This window comes from Podarcis liolepis (assembly GCF_965112155.1).
Source record: "Podarcis liolepis genome assembly, chromosome: 11".
Classification (NCBI taxonomy): domain Eukaryota; kingdom Metazoa; phylum Chordata; class Lepidosauria; order Squamata; family Lacertidae; genus Podarcis; species Podarcis liolepis.
In genome coordinates, this window is record NC_139565.1 from 24,805,693 (window position 1) to 24,824,378 (window position 18,686).

At 41.6% G+C, this 18,686-nt stretch overlaps 1 protein-coding gene across 4 annotated transcripts in view; it reads left to right on the forward strand.

Annotated features, from left to right (window-relative positions):
- The window catches only part of EFNA5 (ephrin A5), a 215,280-nt gene that overhangs the window by 167,196 nt on the left and 29,398 nt on the right, over positions 1-18,686 (forward strand). For all 4 annotated transcript variants that reach the window (XM_083464639.1, XM_083464640.1, XM_083464637.1 and 1 more), the window contains exon 2: positions 5,103-5,395. In XM_083464639.1, coding sequence (XP_083320765.1) covers positions 5,103-5,395 — 293 coding nt within the window. The remainder of the gene's footprint in view (positions 1-5,102; positions 5,396-18,686) is intronic.

An 18,686-nucleotide genomic window follows, 5' to 3' on the forward strand; every position in this document is an offset into this window, starting at 1 on the left:
CCTGCAGCTGAAACAAATAGGAGATGTCTGAGAAGCAAGTATCCTTACGTCTGATGATCTGAACCAATCTTTGCTGGCCTGGAATCAATATGAATTCTTATTTGCTTGCTGCAGAGGTGCCTTGGCTGAGGAGCTACTTAACTGTCTCAGGCTTTGCCATGCCTTTTTAGAGCTTTACTGCCTATTATCTAACTCAGTAGCGTGCAAGTTTCCATGACACTGTATGAACGTCACCTGACTGAATGTAAAGGTTAATTGTGGTTGAAGAATAGCAGTGTGTTTTCTTGTATGTAACTGATAATGTAAGGAGGCAAAATGCATTATTTGGAGTGGGGGGAAAGACTTGTGGTTCAGGAATTTTATTTTAGCTCTCTAGCCTATTCATTTTGAAGAAAAGACTGACTTATTCCTTCCTTACATTATAGTCTCAGCTAGCTTTGAGTAGGTGTGTGTATTCTGAGCTTTCTACATGGAGTAGACGTGTAAGAAGTTAGTTGCCCAACCTAGTGACATTTGGGGACTCATTTGCATACTGTTTAGGGGGATCTACAAGACTGGGACTTAAATGACAAAACCAGGAAAATCTGTAGCCTCTGTGAATACTGTAGAGGAGCATACGGATTGCATTCTAGCAAAATGTGAGGAAGGAGCTCTATAGCCTGCTTTTTTAATCATCTTCTCAAACATGTTTGTAAACTAATTTCTTCTTTCCTACACTGTTGCACTTTTCAGTCTTGGTTTAGAGCAGGTAAATTAGTTTTGAACTGAAACATTCATCTCATTCTGATAGCTGGCTATTTTTCTTATAGTATACCTTAAATGTAGTCTCTGAAAGTTAAAAATATTTCCTTTGAATTCAGGTTGGGGTTTCTGAGGAGGAAATAATGACTTTTAGCTTTGATCTAGTAAACTAGGCTTTCTATTTGCTAATCAATATACAGTGGTACCTCAGCTTAAGTACAGTGGTGCCTCGCAAGACGAAATTAATTCGTTCTGCGAGTTTTGTCGTCTTGCGATTTTTTTTCGTCTTGCGAAGCACAGTGTCGGGAAAGTTTTGGAAAAGCTTCAAAAATCACCAAAGTCTTTTAAAACCTCAAAAAAGGCTACCACACTGCGTTCTATGAGTTGCTCCTCGAAGTCAAGTCGCAACTGTATTAATAGTGTTAAGAAAAAGGAAACAAACTTGCAAGACGTTTCCGTCTGGGAAGCAAGCCCATAGGGAAAATCGTCTTGCGAAGCAGCTCAAAAAACAAAAAACCCTTTCGTCTAGCGAGTTTTTTGTCTTGCGAGGCATTCGTCTTGCGAGGTACCACTGTACTTAATTCGTTCCGGGGGTCCTTACTTAACCTGAAACTGTTCTTAACCTGAAGCACCACTTTAGCTAATGGAGCCTCCTGCTGCTGCCGTGCCGCCGGAGCACAATTTCTGTTCTCATCCTGAAGCAAAGTTCTTAACCTGAAGCACTATTTCTGGGTTAGCGGAGTCTGTAACCTGAAGCATATGTAACCCGAGGTACCACTGTATTCAAGTTTCAGATATGATTTAAATAGTCTGGGTTTTTGGCAAGAATTTAAAATTGCCTGATACTAATAAAATGAAATATAAAATGTATAAGCTCTCTAGCAAATAGCTTTAATTAGTAGCCATCCACTTTAGTACTTACACACACTTAATACAAATATCCAAATAAGGATGGGAATAAGTTGCCTCTTTCTTCTCAGCCTTGAGTAGGTACGTTGCCCCTTCTAAATATTGCTTTGATTAACTCATAATATGAGAGGTCCTGATCTTCTTTCTGAAATTTAGCATTCCTCCAACAAACCTGCTCTAAATCCCCATTGGCAAAATTTAAGGGAACACAGAGGGCAAATAGCTCCAAGGATTAGAATTTTCAGTGGGGTGAAATCACAGGAAGAAAGGTTTTAAATTCCTTCTCTGTTATATGGCAGCCCTGTCCAGTATCAGGAATCTTCATTGCTGCTTTTTGTCAAAGAAATAGGCCCTAGGAATTCCAGTCATGGAAATCCCTCATCTACTTTGCCTTAGTGGTTATGGCAGATATGAGTTCTGAAATAAAGTCCCTTTACTGGGTTTCAAGAGAAAACCATGTGGTGATGTGCACTGGCCAGAATTAGATTTAGCAGGCTTTTGTTCGTACACTAAACACAATTTCTCCTTTGTTAAAAACCTATTTTATGGTAGCTAAATGATTGTAGGAGATGAATAGATTGCTCTGAATATATCCTTGGAGAAGACCCAATGATCATTGCTTCCCCCCCGCCTCACCGCCCTAAATTGGATGGAAGTATCTAGTTGGCAGATTTCAGGTCCATCAGGTGCTTAAAATATGTGCCTCAGGTGAAAAGGGACATTATAGTTAAATATGTCACGGTATCTTTATTACTATCTCTGCACTTTACAGTGGCTGCTGTCGAGGAATAGAAGCCATAGGTAGGGATAATGTGGTAAGAATAAGTACAGCGTGGAAAGAATAGCTGGTAGAAGTCGATGCTTGTCTCTGTGGAACTATAAGGTAAAAGGGTAAAGGACCCCTGGATGGTTAAGTTGGCAGAAGCTGGGACAGAGTAATGGGATCTCACGCCGTTGCATAGATTTGAACTGCTGACCTTCCGATCAGCAAGCCCAAGAGGCTCAGCGGTTTAGACCACAGCGCCACCCACGTCCCTGTGGAAGTATATATGCTGCAGGTATACAGTGTGGTCTAGAGCCACTATTTCACAAGACAGCTTGTGTTAACTTTATATTCCTGCTAACAGATGTCCACATTATGCGATACCTGTGAAAATAAAGCTTTCACTGATGATATTACTACTACTACTAATTTATTCAAACCTTTCCCATCTGGCTGGGTTGCCCAAGCCATTCTGGGTGGTTTCCAACAGAATAAAACATCAAATACAAAAACCTTCCTGATACAGGAATTCCTTCAGATGTCTTCTAAAAGTTATGTAGTTATTTATCTCCTTGACATCTGATAGGAGGGTGTTCCACAGGGTGGGCACTACTACTGATAAGACCCTCTGCCTGGCTGCCTGTAAGTTCACTTCTCACAGTGAGGGAACTGGCAGAAAGCCTTTGGAGCTGGGCCTCAGTGTCTGGGCTGAATGATAGGGCTGGAGACACTCCTTCAGATATACAGGACTGAGGCCATTTAGGGCTTTAAAGGTCAGCACCAACACTTTGAATTGTGCTCGGAAACGTACTAGGAGCCAGTGTAGATCATTTAGGACTGGTGTTATATGGTCCCGGTGGCTGCTCCCAGTCACCAGCCCAACTGTCACATTCTGGATTAGTTGTAGTTTCCATGTCACCTTCAAAGGTAGCCCCACGTAGAGCGCATTGCAGTGGCCCAAGCAGGAAATAACCAGAGCACTCTGGCAAGACAGTGCGCAAGCAGGTAGGGTGTCAGTCGGCATACCAGATGGAGCCGGTCGACAGCTGCCCTGGAAACACAACCGACCTCCATGGACATCTGTGAATCCAAAATGACTCTCAGGCTGCACACCTGGTCCTTCAGGGGCACAGTTACCTCATGGACCGTCTCTAACCTTTGCAGTGAATGTATGTTTGATTCATGTTCCAAGAGTGTTTTGCTGTTAAGATGCACTCCTGTGAGTAGAGAGTAGTAGGTAGAGAGGACTCAGTGGGACTAAATTGCTGCGTCTGGGCTGTGTGTGAAAGTGACTCTCTCAGGTGACTGGCAAGCTTCCATATGCAGTGCATACAACTCCCACCTGCAGTACGCAGCTGAGAGTTGGGCGAGAAATATGTTGGCCCTACCTGGCACTAAGCTCCTGCACTTCTATTACAATGACAGTAAAAACAGCCTCACTACTGCTGCAGCTAATACTGCTTACCAATGCTGATAATAAAAGCGCATCAGTGAAAGTGCCTTGTACTACCTTTCTCATCTGGCTCTCATTCCAAACTGTCAGGTGAGTGCTGATAATTCATAGTCTAGAATTCTTTTATCTGAGCAGCGGTATCTCTTCTATGCACTTTGGCAGTGGAGTAACATTGCTTTTCAAAAATATTTCAAAGGTATACTTTGCTTTCTTGGATCTTGACTAAACGTTGCCAGCAGCAAAGAGAAAGCAAAGATGAATGCATGTGCCTGTAATGAGATTTGGTTGTGGTACAGAAGTGATATCTCCCATTTGGTGTTTGTGCTGTATGAAAGTATGTATAGCATTTCTGGTTTTTTTCTTTAATAAAGAGAGATGAAACAGAGTTTCTCTCACAGTCCCCCTCCCCCCCATATAGAATATATTGATCCGGAGGCAATTGTAGGGCAAAGGATACAAACAAGAACTGTTAGGAGTCTTGCTCTGTGTTTGCAGTCATGGGATTGTTGTCTGTCACATGGCGGTGTATGTTTTCATTCCACAGTGTGGGAAGTGACGGAGACAGGATGTTTATGTTACTGTGTTCGTGAAGTGGGACTATTGTCCTTTGTTCTTTCTCTCTTTGCTGTCTGATGAGAAAGAGGAAGGAGCTAAGTCAGAATGCTCCAAGTGTATTATATGTAAATAAAGTAGATTAGCCAAAATGCTGTGCTACTGAGTTCTGCTACGCAAACTGCGAATAGTCTGTGGATTCCTAAGTGTGCTGATGCCTCTTGATATCATGCCAGTCAGGCATGTGTCTCTGCCAGGATCCTACAGGAGAGTAGGACAATCCTAACAGGAACTGGTTGTGGCCCTTCAGTTAAAGGGCACTGAGTGCAAACTTATGGCTTGAAAAATTTCTTGAGCTATTTCCCATGCTTTTGACAAAGGAAATACCCCAAGGGCAGTATTCAACATTGCACTGTTACAAAGGTTCCATCTATGCAAACATAACAGGTTGCCTGATGGAACAATTCTCCTCTCCCTTGTGTGCTCCTCCTGGGGGTTCTCATGAAACACAAACACGGAGCCAATACAGGGGATGGGAAAGCCCCATTGCACAAGTGGAAGTCCTTGTGAAGGGCTTTTTCTGAGAGAGTGAATCCTGATCAAGATGTTAATTTTTTGTGACTTTAAGTAATTTTTTTGTCGTGAAGATTTCCTGAACTGGTTTTGTTTTGTTTTTCCTTTCAGATTCCAGCGGGGTGACTACCATATTGATGTCTGCATCAATGACTATTTGGATGTATTCTGTCCTCATTATGAAGATTCAGTGTCAGAAGATAAGACTGAACGCTACATCCTTTACATGGTGAACTTTGATGGCTACAGTTCCTGTGATCACACTTCCAAAGGATTCAAGAGGTGGGAGTGCAATCGGCCTCACTCTCCGAATGGACCATTGAAGTTCTCAGAAAAATTTCAACTCTTCACTCCGTTCTCATTAGGATTTGAGTTCAGGCCAGGCCGGGAATATTTCTACATCTGTGAGTATTTGGAGATTTATAAAATGTTGTATAGCAGCTGGAGGAAACCATGGCAGTTTTTCACTTATGCAAAAGGCCAGTCTGTATGTGCTACAGATGTGTCTTGAGTATATACTTATAGATCTTGGGATCCCTAGATAAAATCATCAGGAGTATGGGAATAAAAATGAGATATAAAATATGTCTGCCTTTCCCCACATGAAACTGCATATCCAGCTGCATTCATGTGAAATAAAGCAACACCATTGAGGTTATTCAAGAGAACTTCTCTTACTTCCACATACAATCTGGTTCACAGGAATTTAAATAACAATATCATTATTGCAATGTTTTTCATTTATAAGGTTCGCATTCAGGTGCAAAGAGATGTCCCCAAACATTTGTTGATTCAATAGAATAGTAGCTACACTCATTTTGATGGATTGATGTAGAGTGAACTCTATGCTTGTAACAGTGAAGAAATGTCAGTATGACTCCCCTTTGATGGTTCTTTACTTCATATTATTCTTTGTGAACAGAGCAGGAGATGCTGCTAAAAGTGCAGAGTACATTTGTAAACTTAAGTATTAATGTTCTTGTGAACGCAACCTCATTATGTTCATTTGAACTGCTTCTCAGTTTGGAGACGTGCAAAGTGTCATTGCAGAAAGTGTATAGTAACAGAGTATCCACTCCAGATATGCAAGATTCTTTCATTTTTTCAAAGAAGCTGTTGCAATGTCCTTGGCGACACAAAAATGGTCATCAGTGAAGAAATGTTCCAAATGCTATATCTGCAAATACCACAGTCCAGCATTATTGAGCATAGTAATGTCTCGAGATAAATGGCAATCTTCACCATGTCATGGAGAGTTTTTACTCAGAACAGCTGTTTCTTTGAGCATGTGGGGGGATGCAAAATGCACTGGGAGCAGGTTTTCAAGCAAATACAGTGGTGCCTCGCCAGACGAAATTAATTCGTTCCGCGAGTCTTTTCGTCTTGCGATGTTTTTCGTCTTGCGAAGCACGGTCCGTCGTAACTGCGCCTCTTCAAGCGGCTTTAAAAAAAAAGTGCAAGACGTTTTCATCTTGCGAAGCAAGCCCATAGGGAAATTCGTCTAGCGAAGCAACGCAAAAACGGAAAACCCTTTCGTCTAGCGAGTTTTTCGCCTTGCGAGGCATTCGTCTTGCGGGGCACCACTGTAGTTACGAAGGAATTCACACACCTGTATCCTTTAAACAAGCACACACTCCCTCACTATCACGGCACTCCCCCCCCCCAAGGAGATTTGAAGCCTGCTATGGCCTTTAGGTGATGCCGTGGGAGAAACAATTCCAGAAAAAGCATCAGCCTTTTAGCTGCATACGAAAGTAATGAAATGAGCTCTTCTTTAGCATAGAGCTCCTTTCCTTTACCTTGCACATCTAGAGTCCAATAATTTACAATTAGTTTCAGCATTGCAGTAGCCATTTTTTTCCAGCTGTTATTTCCTCGGTGAAACCATTATCTCACTAAACTGGTAGCATCTATTCTTTTACTTTATGCCTTCAGTCTCATGTTTCTTAAAAATAAATAGGGAAATTCATTCTTGCTGAAATACATGAATGCTTCTTTTACTTAAGCAACCAGGCATTGCAAGAAAACGTACCTCTTTGTACTTTTGTGTGCTCGCTCTCAATCTTACACTCTCTCCACGTGCCAAAGCGTAATGAAAATAAATTGGAACAGTAACAGTTGAATTGTTTCACTGCTTACTTTCGGAGATGTGTCATGTGAAAACATGTCAGAACTAAACTCTGGTTCATATCCTGTTAGTAAATACGAAAGGAATCCCAGTCAAGTGGAGATGGTTGTGAAATGAATTAATTTACATCATATGGTACCGATCTCACTTATGCAAACATCCCCCTTGACTTTGGAGAGTTTGTGTCTCTAAAGGGATGCAGAACTATATCTCACTGCAGTGAGCAATAGGTTAGGTATTATTGTGAACTTTGCTGCTTGAAAGTTCTAACGAACAATTAAACTAGCCAAGGAAATTTAAAGTGAGGTATAACTGGGTGTGTGCAGCAACCAAAAAGCTCCTCTTGTATATGTAGCGTCTGGAAGCAGCCTCATCTGTTTTAAGATCTGCTCTGTATTATTCTGATTTGATTCATTATTTGGGTCCAATTCTGATCTGTTAAATTCAAAGCTCAGTTCTACCTCTATTGACCATAATTAGAAATCTAGAGATGGATATCTGGTTTTCCTCCCCTGCCTTTTCACTCAAGTGTTTGAAATATGCAGGGAAATTTCTTGAGCAGGTTAAGTCTGCCAAATCCCTTAAGGGGTTTTAAAAATATTACTTGATGCTCCATCTCTGAGGGCAGATTTATCTCGACCCACACAGAGAAAAATGTGCTCTGTCCTATGGGCTCTGGGACTCCCTCCCCAAAACCACAGGATTGCAGGGTGCATGTACAAACTGTTTAGTCAAAACCACCATTTGATTTTTAATTTTTAATATTTGTATTCTGTTTTCCAACAACAAAAGTTGAGCTAACAGCAGCTCGCACTAATAACAATTGCATCAAAAATTAGCAGACATTCCAATCACTGTATGAATATTATAAACGAAGTAGCATGTAAAGAAGGCTAAAAACGAACCGATTCATTTAAACAGTTAATGCAGTTCAGTACAAACTCAAGTGCTTCAAAATATCAGGAATAGCTGTTGAGCACCAGCCCTGTCCGAGTTGATGTCCTCTCTCTGGGAAATGGTTTCTTTACCCAGTGTGGCAGCAGTGCACTCCCAGGCAGCAGCAAGACCTTTCATAGGGAAGTAGGATAAAAAAAATTTCATTGCTATGTACTAACTTGCTTATTAGAAAATACAGAATCCATTGAACTATATAAGCAGCACTTCGCTGCCGTTTGAATTAATACTAAAAATGCACCCTAGTGCTTGTAACACCTTTTTTTCTAATTTGTGGTTAAATTCAATATTTTTCTTTTTAAAAAAGTCATTGTGTTTTCTATAACATTCATTTAGTAGAATCATTTAACTGTCAATGGTTCCCATTAACGTAATTGTTTCATAGTACTTTGAAATATCAAGAGTTTTATGCTCTTTATCTAAGCTGCAGTTACTTTTTTAAATGAAAGGTAAAATAGCACAAAATTAGGAATGCGATGATATATTTTTAGCAGCAGCATTTTGGCATTCCAATTGGTGAGATTAATTTTTTAGCCATATTTCAGAATCTTAAAGTCTTAAAAAAACATTTTCCACGCACCGCAAAATATCACTGGATCACATCTTCTACAGCATATCTGTGTAATTCTTGTATATGATTGAACTACATCTTTGTAGTATGAACTATTCGGTGGTTTCCAGTAAACATTCCCCAAAAGAACAGATTTTTAAAGGATTAAACAAACATTAGGTTATTTGTTGCAAATAAATTTGAACTTGTACGTATCATTGGAAACTTACTGACTGTTAAATTCACTGCATTATCTAACAGTTAAATGTCAAAAACCTCAAGGAAGTTGTGATGGATTTTTTTGCCTTCTTATCACATTTATTTGAATGTACAAGATTATGAATCGGTACATACTTTTTTGAGTTACTGGCATGTCTTTTTAAGACGCAGAACTTTTTGGTAAGCAGTTGTTTGTTTCAGAGGTTATAGGCTCTTAATTTGGTTCTAGATTGCCAACTTGTTGAACTAAACACAAAACTAAGAGGCTGAATGAGGTGCCATCGGTTCTATTTGGGTTGCTGGCGTGTGCATAATCTTAAACAATGATGTTCCATTTTTGTGTCAATGACCGTTGCTGTTGTTTTCATCCTTGGGATACATGTTTCTTCCTTTGATCAGTGATAGCACTGGCCATATTCCCAGTCAAACAGTCCTAGATAGCCATCCAGGCCCCAAGCTTGTCTGAGGCCTGGAGCAGGAGTCTTGTTAGAATAAAGTTATAAGCTCAAACACAAAATCAGCCATCCCTGGTGGGGAGGCTACAGCCAGCTTAGCCCACTGATGCCTGCGACAGCTGCCCCCCAATACGCATGGGCCACATCCCATGGATTAGGAAACTGCAAAATGGCATCTAAATAGCAGGTGCTCCTCTGTGAGTCATGCTGCACGTGACAAGTCAAAAGTGAAAACTGAATCCTCTCCTCCCACTTCCATCTTACTGAAACGTAAACACACTATTATGGCTCGCACTTTCTCCCTCCCTACCTGCGATACCGTAAGTGATAGGTGAAAGATACCTGAAGCATGGGAGGGTGCTCAATAAACTCTGCTACCCCCCACTGTATAAATGAACGAGACAGACGTATGGCTGTTGCATCCGCATCTAATTTGACCCTGAGTCATGTGTGTTAACAATTTATTTGTTGGCTGTGATCCAAGTAAGGGAACCTCAAATGCAACTGGACCTATTCTGTTGTTATCTTTTGGGATAATATAAATTTCCTCTGGATTTGTGGAACACTTTCCCCCTCCGGGGGCCTCATGCCACTGTGATCTGAGAGAACTGTGTTTACCATTTTATTCACATATAAGAACATCTGAATTGACCTTTAGGAATGAAAACTAACTAAGGAAATTTATTTAGATTCAGAGCTTTTTAATGTCCCAATAATACTTCAGGGTATTGTTTTTATTGCTAGATGCCCTTTTAACTTTTCAGTGGAGATCTGATCAGCATAAACAGGGATGCTGCCCTGACAGCTGTTGAGCTGCCCAAGTGACTCAAGGAATCCTGACTTTGATAGCTGGTTCACCCAAATTGCTTTCGACATTCTGAGTGAAATCAGAGTAATTGGAAGAGTTTGATATATGTGTGTTTTTATTTTATTATTGGTATTTTTTGTTCATGAAACATTAAACAGACAGACAAGGTAACCTTTAAAAGGGAATTTTGCTTAATCTAGTGTGCAGATTAAAGGACTGGTTGCTATTAGAAGAATTAAGTGCTAGTCTTGTAAAAGAAAAGCTGGAACAATCACCACTGTCTAATAGATTTTGATGTCGGTAGTGTTCTTAAAACCCTCAAAGGGAGTGTTAAAAGCTGTTGCATAATTTGGGACTGAATAAATATCTGTGCAAGAGAGTGGAGATATGAACCAAAGCAATGCTAGCATTTGTTTCTGCAGGTCCTTCCCCCCACCCCCCACCCGCAAGCCTGTCAGATAACTAATTGAAAAGAGATTATTTGGATTCCTGCTGTTAAAAATTCAAGTGTCATTAACGCAATGGAACAGGGTGTATAGAAAGGAGATGGGCTGTGCTTGTAATGTGCATCTTTGAGAATTGTCTCATATGTATATTGTAAGAGGTCTTGGCCTTTGTGGCTGAATGAATGAATGGTTTTCTTTCCACGGTTAATAAAAAAGTCAAAGGGGAAAGAGTTTTTTCTTCCTCTTCCTGAACGTTAGATTTAAGTTGTGAGAACCAACAAATGCAACAGGAGTTTTAGGCGAGATATAAAGATGTGCCTATTTTAGATATACCGGTAAGAAAATCGAGACCATGACCACAAAATTAATCAGCCAAGTTTCATCCAAAGTGGGGTCATAGGCACATATATGAACATATGCTAAACTAAGCTTACTGGTGCATGTTCTGTGAAAACATGTAAACCTCCGCCCTTATTGATTAGATGTATAATTAGAGGGACGCGGGTGGCGCTGTGGGTTAAACTACAGAGCCTAGGACTTGCCGATCAGAAGGTCGGTGGTTCGAATCCCCGTGACAGGGTGAGCTCCCGTTGCTCGGTCTCTGCTCCTGCCAACCTAGCAGTTCAAAAGCACATCAAAGTGCAAGTAGATAAATAGGTACCGCTCCAGCAGGAAGGTAAACGGCGTTTCCGTGCACTGCTCTGGTTCGCCAGAAGCAGCTTAGTCATGCTGGCCACATGACCTGGAAGCTGTATGCCGGCTCCCTTGGCCAATAAAGCGAGATGAGCACCGCAACCCCAGAGTCAGCCACGACTGGACCTAATGGTCAGGGGTCCCATTACCTTTTATATTAATTAGTGTATTTGCTGGATTTCATCCTGTAATCAGCCTAGCTAAATTCGTACTACAAATTAGTTATGATGTTTTATCATTTCATAGCTAGAACTGGTTAGTATTACTGTACTGTGGGGAGTCCTTTGCTTTATCATAATAGAATTGGCAGGATATGAAATGTGAGTACAGGTATTGTACTATATACCCTGCAAGAATTTAGTGAGGACTTGCCAAACCAGACATTCTTTTAATGAAACCAGTTTTGGGAAATGATAGTGCTGTTACATTCTTGTTGTGGAGATGAGAAGTGTTCTCGCTAGGTAATTCAGTTTCTGAGATAACGCACTAATTGAATGAACTGCTGAAATGCTTGTATGCATTGTGTAATATGGAATAGATGCCGGCTGAAATGATATCAACAATATGCATAAAGTGATTTGTTCCAGACCTACACCCATGACCAATCCACTGGAATCACTTAAAAATAACCCAGGCAATTTTGCTCTGATTGTTGTCCCTGGCCTGGACCAAGAAAATGAGTTGTTTTTGTACAATGCAGAACAGGAAAGCTCTCTTTCTCCCAACCCATCCCATCCCATCCTTTAGTCTAGCTCCTTTAGCCTTGCTCCTACCCCTTAGCCTCACTGTTTCTCCCCTCACTCCTAGCCTGGCTTTCTTTCCCCTCAGCCTCTCCCCTTCTTCTCTCTCCAAGGACCCAACCTTGCTGTTTCTCTCTTCCTCCTCTACCACCACTTAAACACTGAGGGTTGGACCCAACTAAATTATTGCATGCATGCAATGACGTCCCTGAGCACAATGGTATTCTCCCCTCTTATCTTCCAGCACTCCCCCAAAACTTTCTCCCAAGACGTCTGAGCACATTTGAGTGTAGTGAAGGGACTGGTGGGGAGCTGGAGTGAGAGAACTACTATTGTGCTGCTGAGAGTTGTTCCATATGCACAGTGACTTAGCTGGATCCACACCACAGTCAATTTGCCTGTGCTCTGTCATTTCTACCTTTTGTGACTTCTGGCTCCTCTTACACCCAGCACTCCCTGCTGTTAGGTGCCATGTTTTTTTGCCCTGCCCTTCGCTCCACCTGCCCTAGTAGGCAATTGCTGCCACTGTTGGCAAGTTTGTTTAAGAAAGCCTAAACACCATACTCTCGGGGGATTTACCTGTTCCTTGGCATCACATATAAGCAAGATGCAACGGCGCTGGCTTGCCCCTGTGACCGCAGGTGCCCAGGGCTGTGTGCAATCACCGGGGCGAGCACACACACCATGGGATATGTGCTATGTCATCATGCCCCCTGGCATGCACATACAACATCATCACACCCTCTGGTGATGCATGTAGCAGGGTGCCATGGCGTAGTGTGTGCATCCCCCGTAGCATACATGTGCGGCCATGCCACACTTTGTGGGTGACTGGCCCTCTCATTAAAATGTCATGGGAGCCTGGGGACTGGGGACTGCTGGTACCCATAACATAAGCACTCTAGTAGCATTCTGCTGATATGCTAAGGTTGCATGCACAGGCAAGCACCCGTTGCCCAGTTTTCAAAATAATATGTAAATACCTCATAAGTAAGGTTGTTTTTAAGATACACCCACACCCACCCACAGTTGCACATGTAAATTGTTAACAGAACTGTGCAGGATTGAGATAGCACAATGTTAACCCTCCCACTTTGAAATACACAGTGGTAGCTCAAGCGAAGCTGTATGAATTAGTCCCTGTCACACACAGGCATAAAAGTGGGATTCGTAATTTATATTAATCACCAATGTTTCTCCAAGTTTTATTAACATGCAGATTGGCTGCTAAAGTGCTTTCTGGAATACACCCACCCACCCTTCTACAGGAAACAAAACAGTAATTATTGGTGCTTATATAGAGATTAACAGTTTCAACAGTTCACCTGAGGGTAAATGTAGTTTACTATACATTTATTTTAACTCAGTTGCAGTTTATCACTATGGGAGTGATCAGTCAATTGTTTGACAGAAACGAAATGGACACGCAAGATGACTTAATTCCTTCTGAGCAGAGAAGCAGGCAAATTATGAAAGCAGAGCAAGGCTGAACCAAAACCACAAGTATGTGCCAGGTGAGGCTCCCTGGGGAGAACATTCCAAAAGTGAGGCACCGCAGCTAAGAAGCCTCTCCCCCCCATTGCCACTCACCTCAATTCAGACTGCAAAAGTACCTGGTGGAGGATCTCCAAAGATTGAACAGATTGAATTTACCTCCATGGATAGACTAGCTTCCACTAGCAGTGCTTCCATTTTGTCTAGATTAAGTTCCTCTGTATTGGCTTCCAGGATGCAATTCAGGATATATATATAACCGATTCCTGTTTGCTGTTGGCTGTGTATAGGTTTCAGCACTGGCTCAGGGTGTTCTCTCTGATTACTCCAGTAGCATCGATCGCACTCACTATTGGGGGGGGGGGAGGATGTGCAAAATTCCAGTTGAATCAAATTCTGTAACAAACCCCAGAACTCTTTGATTTTAGAAATTAATCAGTTGGGTCTCCTGTTGGCCTTCATGCTCTAAACTGAAAGCAGTGTGTAGAAATGGAATAGTTAAAGGAAAGGGTGCAGCAGGATTAGAAATGGGAATATAGGAGAAAAGGGAGGATAGAAACAATAGGGAGGGCAAAGGGCAAAGAGGCGGCAGGGAAGGATGGAGAAAATTAACACAGACCTAAGAATCAGATGAGCTGCTTAAGATTAGCAGGACCAATAAGAAGAAGAAATAGAGACATGTGAGCAGTACAAAATTGAGAGGGACTGTGAGTTGGGTAGCTTAGGGAGTAAGGAGATCAAGGAAACAAGAGAGCCTTAATTTAAAAATAGACCAGCCATCTTTGGCTGAAGATCTAGAGTGCTAGATTTCAACATGGTATCCTCCAGATGTTAATGGTCTAGAGCTTGTATCAAGCCCTAACCAAGCATGGCCAGTGGTCAGGGACAAGTGAAATTATGTTCCCAGCAACATCAGGAGGGCACCAGATTTGCTACCCCTGATATAGCTTCACTTTCTCCCTTCTCCTGGAGCTTTCATTCTTGAGAATGTTTTAGAGACCTACTTTACAGCCCCTAGGAAAAACTATCAGAAGACATTTAATATTCTGTACCTCTGCAACCAATTCTATATGAGCAATCCATGAATAATGGGACAGAATGTGTGGAGCTGATGGGAATGATAAGAAAGAAGTCAGAATGAATACAGCTGGCCCTAAGAGCAATGCAGGGCAGGCTGTCAATATGACCTTCACACTTTCCATGTACTCTACAGGCAGAAATCAATTTCCCCACATACAAGCTTCAGAGGTTTATCTCTATTGTTCCGTTGGATTAAAGAACAGACATTACTAGTATGCTTAATTCTATTAGGGCGAATTCACATTTCCCTCCTCCTCCTGCTGCTCTCAAACATGTTTTATGTTTTTAAGACAATGGAAGAGTTTTGAAAGGGAGAAAGAAGATGATCAAAACAAACCCATAAAGATCAAATTGCTTGCTACAGAAGACACAAACAAGAGGTGGGAGGTAGGAAGAAGCTCATTATGAAGAGATTAGAAAATTAATTGATCCGTGTCTTTGACAGTTCCCACTGGACATCTGAAGATTCTGCAAAATGAAAATGCAGTCTCCAACATGACATTCTTCAGTATTATTTCATTTTCCCCCCTTGTCTAGCGACTCCTCTGAAGGATCATTACGTTCCAATTATTTTCAGCGAAATATTTCAGAAGAAAAGGGCATGATAAAAATCTGCCATGGTGGTGTAGTTCCCTAGAGAAACCTGGTAAGTCTGTTATCAGGACTGAAAAAGAGAAGAATCCTATTCAGCATAAAACGTAGAAGCCCTGCGATGGGGAGGTTTCTCTTTCACAGAGCACTTCAAAATCCAGGGACGAGCTGTAGGTTCTCGATTGCTATCAGGCAATTGATGAATTCAGTGATAGGAAAGTAAGGTCTGTTGAACTGTCTAATGTGTGCCTATTTTTAAGCACTCTTCTGGGAGAAAGTGTAGGAATATAAACTTCAGTTTTAAATGCCACAGCATCATTTTTAGAAACTGTGAAACAGAGCAAACCTGTTCCTCTAAAGATTTTGGTGGACATCTCAATAAATGGGTTCTGGGTTTTTGTTTTGTTTTCATTATTTTAACCCTGACTTGGGGTAGTAATGCCATTTGAAAAAGAATAATAAATCAGCCATGTAACTGCAAAGGAGAGATACATAAATATCCAATTTTCAGATCTTCCCCTCCATTATAGTGACTTGAGATATCTGTGTACCAGATTATAATATCCTGGTGATGTTGAAGGATCTTAACTTGCCTTGTGTGCAGTGCAGACCCTCCAAATGTCCCTGTTTTCCAGGGACAGTCCCAGATTTACAGAAGAAGGGTAGGGGTCATGCAGATAGGGACTGCTTTTGACACTTTATTTGCAGCAGCTCACAATGAGTTATATAGGACAAAGTAAATTGGTTTTAATTTGGGACACAGTTGAAAAGGGCCAAGGCTTGCTGCTTTCCCTAGGATCCAGAGTCAGGAGGCTCTGGTGGATGACTAGCGGCCATCTAAATGGTGTTCCCAAAAGCACTCCTTTTTAAAACAGAAGTGAATTGATGTTGTGTGCTCATATGGGGAGAAATGAAATGTTGCCTCTGGGTATGCAGTACAACAGTGCAAGTGAAAACACATTTAGGCTGCATTCACACATGTTGAAATGAGGATTAGTGTTGCAAGAACAAGGCACCGCAAGCTTTGTTCTCACATCCCTCCCACTTCCTCCGGCACAGCCATAATGAGGAGTTTTGGGAGCTTTCCCTTCTATTTTAGATTAACTGAAGCTTGTTGTGATGTCTGAATCCAGACAAACGGTGGCTTAGATATGGTTTATCGATGCAAACCATCTTCAAACCATGAGACCTGAAGCTGATTTGTTTCAACAAAATGTTGTTAAGATTAACCACATGTTAGGATTTGGATATAATGGTAAACTGCAGTTAATCTGAAAAAGGAAGTGAAAGCTTCAGTCTCTTCCTCATCAACACACTGGAGGAGAAGTGGGGATGGAGCTGGCACATAAGCCTAAGACTTAGCGTTAAGTGCAAATGAGACTTCTGGAAGTCTAACCGCTCCACCAAGAATGTGTTCTGGTAGGTAGAGGATACAGAGAAACATTGCATGGCCCTTAGCAGTTCCTGCTATAATTGGGCCCTGCTTCCACACACCCAGCCTTCATAGTGTTGGGCAGCTTGCTAATAATATTTCGGGCCTTTTAGATGTGTTAGATATGGTTATCAATGCAATTGACACCCATTCTAATAACCCTATCAGAAAATATGCTGTACTAGCTCACCAGGAAAGGGAGGACAGGGTAATTCCAGATGATGGCGATGGTATTCCCCAGCTGGCATTGTGCAATGGTAACGGATTATAGGAGTTTCAGCTGAAAAACATATTGAAGAGGTACAGGGCTTGCATTAAGTGTTAGTTGCAGAATGTGCATACCATTGTACCTTGCAGCTGTGTGATCATTGCTTGTGCATTATTCTTTTATTAACTGCTTTGCCATGCTTGCCTTTTATGTAAGATTAAAGCCCCCATGTGTGGAAAAGATTTTGAGAATCAATTATGTACAGCCTTGTATGAGCTAATTGAAATACAACACACATACATCAATAACTAAAAATACCCTCTGCCTTCAATAGATTGTGGATGTACATTATGATCATTTATGGCACTACTGCTGGAAACAGCAATCATATGGCAAATGATCCCTGCCAGGGCCATGATGTTTAGAAGTACTGGAAGATCATAATTTACAATATCTCTGATAAGTGCTTGCATATGTTATTTGAAGGGTAGGAACATCACTTACCACAAGGAGGCTATTTTCCTTTGTCTCCATATGGTGCCCACTGTGGCCCCGAGTCCTTCATTCCTGCATGCCCTCTTTACCTGACATTTCCCTAGATCAGTGTTTCCCAACCTTGGGCCTCCAGCTGTTTTTGGACTACAACTCCCATCATCCCTAGCTAGCAAGACCAGTGGTCAGGGATGAGGGGAATTGTAGTTCAAAAACAGCTGGAGGCCCAAGGTTGGGAAACACTGCCCTAGATGACCTCTCACAGGTACTCTGATGCTGCCGGTTTTTATGGCATGGAATGGATGGCTGTTTTTAGCTCACTAAAACACTGTAGTCTATCTTTGCTCAGTGCAGGTATGTATCATGCTGTGGTCCAATGAACTCCCATCCTTACTATTTCCTCACAGGATTGGCTCTGCTAAACTGAAAAACTGGCCAACCACCCCATATTGAAGTGGCATCTTCTGGGTTGCATGTACTCTGACAATAAAATAAAAGTTGGGTTGTATCCCTTCTCTCTTCAGTCTGGTATAGGTTTCCATGAACAGAAAAGGGAGGGAAGAAATTTTTGCAGATTCGTTCTCTCTGGGGCTCTTTGTGCACCCCCTTTCCCCAAAAGAAAATCTGCTTCAGGGGACTGGGGAATAATTCAGACCACCATGAGAGGTAGTATAAGGGGTGCAGAAGAAAGGGAGAATTCGGGGGGAAACCAGATATCTACCTGTCACTGGAAACAAGGAGGGAGTGTTCATGTGCTTGGGTCCTGCTTGTGGGACCTAGAGACATTTGGTTGGCCCCATTGAGAGCAGGATGATGGACTAGATGGGGCACTGGCTTGATCCTGCAGATTCTTCTTACATCCTTTGACAGAAGCTTCCTCAGGGGCACAGTGCCTTCTCTGAACAGAGGGGCACAACTGGATATAACCCAGAATTCTGTGCCCGCGCAGTCCAAATTGTGGGCTGAAAAACTCTCAGTTGTGTTTAGTGAGTATGAGTTGACTGATTCCTATACAGTAAGTCAGGAATTAAAAAAACCCCATACTTTACTGCACTACACAATTCAACCTTCATGTAGTGGTCATTTTGTATAAAAACTTTTTGATTAGTCATCAGCCAGTATATGATCTATAGAACTCGGAGAAATGCATGATATTAAAGTGAGGAATATACGTATCAGAATTTTTGAGAGCACTTTTCTTTTCACCGTGACATTTTTTTTTACTAGTCCTTCCAATTAAAACTTTGGTAGAACTGCTGGGGCTGGATAAAATTGTTCAGTGGGTTGTATCCAACACACATACTACAAGTGTTTCATCTTTGATTTAAAAGATTTGCATATGAATAAGTAGAACTAGCCAGGTTATAGAATGCAGCTTTCCAAGAATCACTCTGCACTTCATTTA